A 9,469-nucleotide genomic window follows, 5' to 3' on the forward strand; every position below is an offset into this window, starting at 1 on the left:
GCCTATCCAAAACTCACCCGAGCCCTCGGGGCTCCAAAAAAAACATGCACACCAACCTAAAAACATCATACGGACTTGCTCGTGCAATCAAATCACCAAAATAACATCAACAACTATGAATTTAGCATCAAAATCAAAGAAAATCCCAAGAACTTTCAAAGTTTCAAATTTTACAACTAAGGTTCCAAATCACGTCATATGACCTCCGTTTCTTACCAAATTTTACAGGCTCGACTTAAATCACATATAAGACCTGTACCGGGCTCCGAAATTAAAATACATGCCCGATACCATCAAATTCCAAATATTTTTCATTTCTAAAAACTCATATATATTCCAGAAAATAATTTTTTTAAAAATTTATTTCTCGGGCTTGGGACCTTGGAATTCGATTCCGGGCATACGCCCAAGTTCCATATTTTTCTACGGACCATCCGGGACCGTCAAATCATGGGTCCGGGCCCGTTTACCCAAAATGTTGACCGAAGTCAACTTAAATTCATTTTTAAAGGCAAAATTTATCATTTTCCATAGATTTTCACATAATGGCTTTCCGAATATGCACCCGGACTGTGCACGCAAATCAAGGTGAGATAAAAAGGAGATTTTAAGGCCTCGAAATATAGAATTTATTTCTAAAACAAGTGATAACCTTTTGGGTCATCACAAAACAACACATCATTGGACTGCCTCACTCAACTATACTAAAATTTTTCAAAATATAATACAGCCGATAGGAATTGGCTTTGCAAATTAAATTTTATAGCTAATGAATTTTACGAAATTGCAAATAGCTATGAAATTTTAATATGTGTGGCTATTGTTAGGTATTCGCTACAACTTTCATATTTGTAGCTATGTGTGTACATGGACCAGGTTGGTTCAATTTTTATCAAAACCAAACCAACTATATCGGTTTGGATTGGTTTGGTTTTGTCGGGTTTTTCGGATTTTTTTATTACATGAATATTATTTCAATCTTACTTTGTTAAAATTATAGATAAAGCTTTGATAAGTGAATATATGTTTAGTAAATATGGAAAAAATTGACAAACATATGATCTATTAAAATATTCTAATGGGAGAATTTTTTTAGTAACACGTGATAGTTATTTTCTTAGTAGTCTAACAATAATTTTTCGTTTATTTACGCTTTCAAGGTTAATACATGAGAGGATCCCAAATATTTCCACATTTTCTAAAGAAAATTCACTATAAATTCTTAAAAATATAAATAAATTTATATATTTATATGACGGTTTGGTTCGAATTTTTTTACTCAATACCAAACCAAGTCGAACCAAACCTAATCGGATATTTTAATCGGTTTGATTTTTCGGTTTGGTGCGATTTTTCGGTTCAGTTTGAACACCCCTATTTGTAGCTAAGAATTCGTAGTTATAAATGTATAATATTGTAGTAAACATCAGATCTCTTTCCCTATTCCGAATAAATATATTATATATATATATATATATATATATATATATATATATATATATATATATATATATATATATATATATCCACTATCTACTACTATTTACTAGTATAAGAGAGAATAAGGGTATTTTTGTCATTTCATTTTCTCTTGACACCTTAATCTGCCAGGTAGAAAGCACCACTTCCAAATTTTTTATTCTTTGGTCTGCTTTTGTTTATATCCAAGTTTTCCTTCGTGCTTTTCTTTACCCTCTTCATAAATTCCTCTTTTAGCTTTATACTTATTCCTCTGTTCAAAACTTCAGATCTTCTGCAAAAAGATATTCGGGGTTTTCGCTTGATTAGCCTTTTCTTCCGTAAAGGTAAAAACAAACTAAGGTTGAGTTCTGATTTTTTCTCTGTTTTTATTAATTTGTTTATTTTGCAATTAAGATTTTGTAGAAGACAAAAAAAGTGACAAACCTTGGTTTAATAGACCTCATTTGGGAGAGGATCTTCACCGTTGAATCTCCTTAGCGAAGGGTAAAAGGAGTGAGATTTGTTATTAGAATCCTCTGAAGTATAGTAGTGTATGAAAAAGTTCTTGTGGCGGTTCCCTTGTTAGGAATTCTAAAATCGACTTAAGCTGTTTTCTAATTTCCCTAGAAATTACAGTTATAGAAGATAACCTTTCCTGACTATAATTTTATTTAGAGTTAAGATAGTATTCTTATGATGTTTTGAATCTTTTATGGAAGATTAAGCTTGCTTTCGCCTAAAATTCTAACCTAATTGATGATATATTGTTGCGCCTCTCTTTTGCTTTTCTGGATTTAATCCTATTTTTCATCTCTTTCAACTCTTTTAAAGTGTAGTAAGAATCGATTTGATGTTTGTGGACTGGGTTAATTTGATTTTGACTGAGCAAAATAAAGTTCAACTATGATGTTTCACAATTTGGGGTAGTTGTGTAATCCAACAGATGTATCTTTTAATTTCAGTGACCTTCTTTGTTTTTCTTCTTCCTCTCATGGGTTACAAAATTCATGTCTAATTTCATATTTCCGTGCCTTAGATGTGAGGATGAGTGAGATGCCCACAGATTGATATTATATCCTTCAATCAGTTCTATTTAGTGTTCAATCTGATAAGAAATAGATAACAACAACAACAACAACCAAGTGTAATCCCACAAGTGGGGTCTGGGGAGGGTAATATGTACGCAGACCTTACCTCTACCCGGGGGGCAGAGAGGCTGTTTCCAGGAGACCCTCGGCTCAAAGAAGCAGCAAGAGACACTATATTAGTACTATCAATAGACTCATAATAAAACAACATAAAATACCATAAAATCCATAACATAACATAAATACCATAAAATAAAGTAACAGCAATATAAGAGATATAGGAAATATGAGAAAGATGTAAGGTATTAATACACAGCAGATAAAGCCCATCATCAGTAGTTGATCAATAACATCCTAAGACTAACTCCTAACTGGCTAGTCTCACTCTAGTACGCTGTAAAAAAGACATCACAATTTTCCCTAACCTACAACCTTAATGCTCGATCTCCACAATTTCCTGTTTAGGGCCATGTCCTCAGTAACCCTAAGTCGCGCCATATCCTGCCTGATCACCTCTCCCCAATACTTCTTAGGTCTCCCTCTACCTCTCCTCGTACCCACCACCGCCAGTCGTTCACACCTTCTCACCGGTGCATCAGTGTTCCTCCTCTGAATGTGCCCGAACCATCTGAGTCTTGCTTCCCGCATCTTGTCCTCCATGGGGGCCACACCCACCTTCTCTCGAATATCTTGAAATGACATAATATAAGCAACTTATAGAATCGGGCGAAAATTCAATGTGCATATCAGTTCTGAAGCAGAGGAAGATGTGAATTAATATTAACTTCACAAGCACATCACTAGAAGGAAACTTGCACATAGCTTTTCGAAAGGCGTAATACATACGGAGACACTTAAAGTTGACACGATATTTCATTTAGACACCTGAACTTAAGAGAGTTCCTATTGAGCACTTATACTACCTGAAACTTATTCCAATTGAGCACTTATTTGACAATCAACCAAACTTACAAAATTTGTGCTGAAGAATAATAAAAGGACATATATTATTTTGAGTAAAAAAAAGGAAAAACTATGTTAAATCTATTTAATAAACAAAATAATTAGTGATCTTGGTGTTCTTCATAATTTTCATGTGTGTTCTTGTTCCAAGCACGATTTTAATCCAAATTTTTAAGAGAAACTCCACCAAATTTGTTATAACTTCAGCTAAACATTCCCCATGATGACCCGAAGACAACCCTAATATTAATTTCCCAAACTTTCATCAAATCAAGTAATCCATTTTAAACCTTCAAGCTTTTTAAAGACCCATTAATGGTGGATTTCATTTAATTGCAGTTCTCTGCAACAAGGGGATGCGGCTGCTCCTCTTGTCTTCTCCAACCTTAAATCAAATCTAGGATTTACAAGAAAAATTAAAATCCAATAATAAAAAATCAAAAATCAAAAATTGAAGAGCATTGAACTCTTGTTAAACATTCAGAAAATCTAATATACAAATAACATCAACTAATTACACCTAGCCTTCAAACTCTTGATATACAAAAAATAAAATCTTTGTGTTCTTATCAAGACAAGATTGCACAATATTTCTAGCTTAGCGCCGCCAAACCCAGATCGTTTTCCTAGGGTTTTGGAGAGGGGAGGTCGCCTGGAGAAGAAGAGGGGAGCTCGTTGGTTTTTTGGAGAGGATGAGGTCGCCGGTTTCTCTTGCCGAATTCTGGCAGTGAAGAGACAACTGACAGATCTGTTTTGTTTTTGAGGGAGAAGATGAAGGAAATAAAAAATAAAAAATAAAAAATCTATTTTTTTGGGTCTTCACGCGCCTATATCGTCTGAAATTCACTTTATGTGCCAACTCAGCAAGAAGTGCTCAATTGGAATAAGTTTCGGGTAGTATAAGTGCTCAATAGGAACTCTCTTAAGTTCAGGTGTCTAAATAAAAAATCGTGCCAACTTTAAGTGTCTCCGTATGTATTTCGCCAAACCCAATAAAAGCATAGCCTATGCTGTTTCTCTTTATAAGCTGCAGGAATACGTAAGTTTGAATAAACATTTCAAGCAACTATACATAATAGTCAAGCGGAAAGGACCTTCATGAAAAATTTGAAACTTCTTCACTTCAAGCCTTTTTAGTTTTACTTTTTCCTAAAGGAATAGAAGTCGGATTTCATTGGAGGAACCGTAATGTTGACAGAGAAAGTATCCGAATACAAGAGTTTCGTTTCGTTTGTTCAAGAAGGGATATAATTCGAGGCATTCTAGCTCAGAATCATCCTAAAAAACTCTGCATTACTTTAAGGACTCTGGATGATATACTTAGCTGCCGGCAGAATTAACTTCAATAAAATAAACGAATCAGTTCTTTGAGTTCGTTCTTAAATCCCATTTTGACAAAATAAATAAAATAAACAAATCGATAGTGAAGAACTTGATGGACATTCTTTTTTTCATGTGTGTTTGAATTGAATCTGAAAGTAGAGTGAAAGGAACCGTGATTTAAGTTTGTATATTTGCCTAACTTCAAAGCATTTTGGCCTATGAATTTCACTTATCATGCCAATCGTATTAACATATGCCTTTTCTCCGTATTACCAAAATTTCTTGAATACCTTTAACAAAGTTTTCAATTCTTTCTTGACGCAGGGAGTTCCAACACTCAGAAATGTAGTGATTAAAAAAATCCAAATCCAACTTTTACTAGAAAATCCTAATTGTTGCAAAAAAAAATTCAAGTGTATTTTACGTATATTTGCTGCCTCATATTTGTAATGTGGGATGATTTGTTCTTGCAATTTTACAGTTACCAATATGCAGATTATATTAATAAAATGGAACAAAGACTTAGTATTAGTGAAATTACACCACTAACTACAGAATGGACTTGCAAAGTCCAGGCTATAGACAAATTTCGGCCGCGAGACAGTAAAGATTAGCGAGTTCATTTTCAGACAGTAATTGTGCAGGATGTAAATGTAAGTCAAGTTACAACTATAATTGTAACATAAGTTCTTTTCACTTGGACTCTTCCAATAATTACTTACTCCCTCCGTTTCAATTTATGTGAACCCATTTGATTGGGCACAGAGTTTAAGGAAAGAGAGAAGACTTTTGAACTTGTGGTGTAAAATGAAGCACATATATTTTGTGTGGCTATAAATCATTACATAAAGGTAAATTGTTTCCAAATAGGGAAAAATGTCATTCTTTTTGGCACGGACTAAAAAGGAAATAGGTTCACATAAATTAAAATGGAGGGAGTAGTTATCATTCTTAATAACATTGTAGGAGGAACAAGTTTGCGTGATACTTTATGGTGACAATATTAGAAGATGTGATAACTTGTTCGAACTTTTTGAGACATATCTGATTTCAACTGCCAAGGTTAAAAATCCACAACCATATTCACTACATATAGGCCAATTTGAGTGAATCGTTGACAGATTTACTATTGTGGAGTTTATCCCAAAAAATAATGAAAAGGAGGCACCGTTACCTCCTCCATCAAGACTGAGTACGATTTCATTCGCCGATGTTGCACAACAGCCTTCCGGTGTTGAATTTGGTATATTTCAAATTACCCTATGCCTTATAACAACTTAATTACTTGAAACTCATGCTGAATGCAAGTATATTGGTTTTACGTACATTTGTTTTTTGTTTATAACAACAGATCTATTAGCTGTGGTAGCAAACTGTGGGGCAATGCAATAAACCACTGATCAGAGTAAGAAATTTCAAGAGGCCATAGTTATGGACAAAATGTGAGTCATTTAATCTTCTATTACATAACAAAATCTCTACCTGACACTTATATGAGTAACATGTACAGGAAGAAACCTCTCTTCTTCACTATATGGGTAGACTTGGCAAGCAATGAAGGAGCTGAGTTACTGAAACAAGTGAGGCAACTACAAGAATATCCTATTATTCTCGCGAAGCGGATAGGTACCACAAAATATCATGGTGGTAAGTTAACGCAGCTCCTGTTCCTACGTATGGATTATGGTTCTGCGTTGGTTATTAACAAAATTTGCATACGCAGTTACCCGTTTCGCAACAAGATACAACTCAACAATCTTAATCAATCCCTTATATGTGCAAGCAACTGAATTACAGAATTGGTACAATACAACCTGTGCCTAAAATGTACCACATTATTATTTAACTGTTATTTATAATTGTCTGACATTTCCTGTGCGAATTACAGGATAAATGAGAACAAACAAATGCTAATCGAATACATAGTGAAGAGTTCAGCAGAGTCAGCTTCATCGCTTAATCTTGTAGCTGTTGACGATGAAATATTATCTGTTTCAGCTATTGCTACGCAAACCTCCACTGTGACTTCACTAAATTACAAAATAAAAAATGCCGAAAACTGCCACACAATGTATCTTTTATACAATATGGATAACAGTTCAATAAATTTTATTATGAGGATTCATATATAAAAATTATTTTTGAGAGGATTGGATGGTGTTTGTTTCTAAAAGTATTTCAATATCTTTTGCTTTTGAAATTCTTTACTTTATTCAAAAGTTTTTAAGTTTTTAGAATATTGAAATAACATGCCATCTACCCCTCCCAACTCAAAAGACTAATTTTGTGAATTCCTTTTCAAATAGTTTGAGAGTTTTTTTTCCCTTGACAAAGGTTTAGAAGAAATATGGTGTTAGATAGTACAGGGAAAAACATGCTATAACTTACTAGGTTAAACTTACGGAGCTCTTATTCCCAGTTAATTTACCTGACCAAAAATTCCTTGAAATTATATGTCTTTGTTGTTTAGGCTTCGCTTATAGTTATAAGATAGGTTTTGGTTTCTTCTTTTCCTAATTTTCAAAATTTCTGCTGACTAAAAATTGTTCAAATTGGATAAGTGTTTGGTTGCAAATATTTGTGAAATTATATACAATTTTATCTTCAGTGGCCTTGCTGCATAAACTCTGTGACCTTTTGTCGAAAAACTTTAGCAGAGAGAGCATCAAAGGGACTGAATATAGACATCATCATCTTTGGTATTTTATTGCTTCTAACTTGGAAAACAATGGAGTTAAAAAAGACAAGAAACTAAAAGTATTGCTTCATTGGTTTGTTTTTTATGTAAGAAGTGTACTTATAACCAGTACTTTAAACTTGTATGTGAAGAAAAGATGATGGAAAGGAGAAGTATATATAGGGGTTGGATTAAAGAATAGGAAATCCTTTACCAAATGAATTTTAGGTTGGAGCAGATGGTTAACTGAGTATTCATATTAGTATTTACCTTTAAGTTTTTCCTTACTTTTTACTGTAGAAAAAAGTTAAAGAACATCTGAAAATTGTCCTACAACTGCCTATGAACGACCACAATTATATGTGACAAAAAGTAGTTTATATCAACATGCACATTGTTTCACGTGCTTTTACCTGGATAAAAAGAACAAAAAAACAAGTCATTTTGTCTCTTACCCACTAAGTTTTCCTTCTATTATTTCTCCGTGTTAACACTTTGCAGGCGGAAAGATTTTACGTCGAAGGAGAAATTTCGCTACCTGAGCATTTCCAACAATTTTACCTGCTAGGTTGTTCTGAATGTAACCATCTTGTTTGGAGAAAAATAAAAAGGGAGATTCAATGCATAAACTGCAGGCTGCCACGAATGTTAATTCCAAGGTAACAACTACTACTAATAAGATTATACCATTGACAATATTTGATATTGTATGCCACTATTGTACCTCAACTAAAATAATTTACAACATACCACATCATAGGTGCCGCTTTGAGGTAGAAATTACAGACGAAACTGGCACAATAACAACAACAATGTCTGAAGGCTTGGGCGAAAGAATATTATCAATGACAGCTGAACAGATATATGATATCACTGGTGTTAAGGTACATACACATACAACATCGCAGTTAACATAGGTCAACAAACTTAATATAATACTCTGATATGATATCTATTATTTTTACTATCTATTTGCAGAATGAGTTATTCCCGATTGCCCATATCAATCAACTACTTACTGATAAACTATTCAGAGTTCAGTTACAAAGGTCATCATCTAGAACACCGGACAAAAATGCAGGTTCTCTGGTTCTTTTGTCATACACTGAAAAACCAGCCATGTTTCTACCAGAAGAGTCAACATCTGTGAGTGGTGCCGACAAAATTATGGAAGAAGAGCCAATACTTATGACTGATGCAAAAGCAACTAAGAAACGGAAAAGGGAACCAAGTACCCTACCAAATTCACATTCAAGGTTAGAAACTCAAATACCATATTTTACCATCTACTAATGTTCTTAAAATGAATATTTTATTTGTACAGATTGTCGAAGCAATGATGTTCGCTCAGACAGTATGCGATATACAGACGCATTTTGATAACATTTTGGTAGATCATACCGATCTTTTAACAAAGTTTAGATGTTTGGCCGCCTTAACAAACTGTTCCACATTTTTTGCGTAAATAGTTATCAGTAGTATGTGCCTATATTTTTGAAGGCACTTGGTATTATTTTTGGATATTGGAGCGGCCTCTAGATGTTATACATACCAGTCTGTTTATTGAAATGTAGAAACTAAATGTAATATTGGTGTATATCTTGTCTGTTTGACATTAATGTTACAAACATGCTGTTCTATGTATCTTTAGTGGATTGATTGAGGCTAGAACTGTACATCGCTGAACTTTGCAATGTGTAGTCCGTTCATACAAGTCACTTGCTTATAAATGAACTCTTTCCCAATGGCACTCTTTAGCTATAAGAAGTACATGGTTGAGTTTGATGAATTTGTGATGCTATTATACATTGTCTTTGATAGATATGATCTGACTTTCTCAATTGCTCACACTCTAATCCAAAGTGTTGGGCCCGGGTCTAGTATATATATATATATATTTCAATATGATTCAGGGTAGATCCGCATGGGTGAGATAAATAATTAAAGTGTATCGTTC

General features: G+C 33.8%; 1 protein-coding gene across 5 annotated transcripts; it reads left to right on the forward strand.

Annotated features, from left to right (window-relative positions):
• Positions 1-1,648: 1,648 nt before the first annotated feature.
• LOC104213392 (uncharacterized) lies at positions 1,649-9,188 on the forward strand. Of its 5 annotated transcripts, XM_070152886.1 has the most exons (10): positions 1,650-1,805; positions 5,932-6,078; positions 6,187-6,277; positions 6,346-6,482; positions 6,559-6,637; positions 6,724-6,777; positions 8,014-8,171; positions 8,273-8,396; positions 8,491-8,768; positions 8,837-9,188. In XM_070152886.1, the coding sequence occupies exons 7-10, from the start codon at positions 8,158-8,160 to the stop codon at positions 8,850-8,852; spliced, it is 432 nt and encodes a 143-aa protein (XP_070008987.1). In that variant the 5' UTR covers positions 1,650-1,805; positions 5,932-6,078; positions 6,187-6,277; positions 6,346-6,482; positions 6,559-6,637; positions 6,724-6,777; positions 8,014-8,157; the 3' UTR covers positions 8,853-9,188. The 5 variants fall into 5 exon arrangements, with proteins under 5 accessions (XP_070008985.1, XP_009761191.1, XP_009761193.1 ...); XM_070152884.1 differs by lacking the exons at positions 6,559-6,637; positions 6,724-6,777 and having other exon boundaries at positions 1,649-1,805; positions 5,160-6,078; XM_009762889.2 differs by lacking the exons at positions 6,559-6,637; positions 6,724-6,777 and having other exon boundaries at positions 1,649-1,805.
• Positions 9,189-9,469: the final 281 nt, after the last annotated feature.

This window comes from Nicotiana sylvestris, chromosome 8, assembly GCF_000393655.2.
Source record: "Nicotiana sylvestris chromosome 8, ASM39365v2, whole genome shotgun sequence".
Taxonomy (NCBI): domain Eukaryota; kingdom Viridiplantae; phylum Streptophyta; class Magnoliopsida; order Solanales; family Solanaceae; genus Nicotiana; species Nicotiana sylvestris.

Bases quoted from the DNA above. Each gene is read 5' to 3' on its own strand.
- LOC104213392 (XM_009762891.2), top strand. The intron at 8,172-8,272 runs GTAACAACTACT...ACCACATCATAG, and splicing joins CCACGAATGTTAATTCCAAG to GTGCCGCTTTGAGGTAGAAA. The intron at 8,397-8,490 runs GTACATACACAT...ATCTATTTGCAG, and splicing joins ATGATATCACTGGTGTTAAG to AATGAGTTATTCCCGATTGC.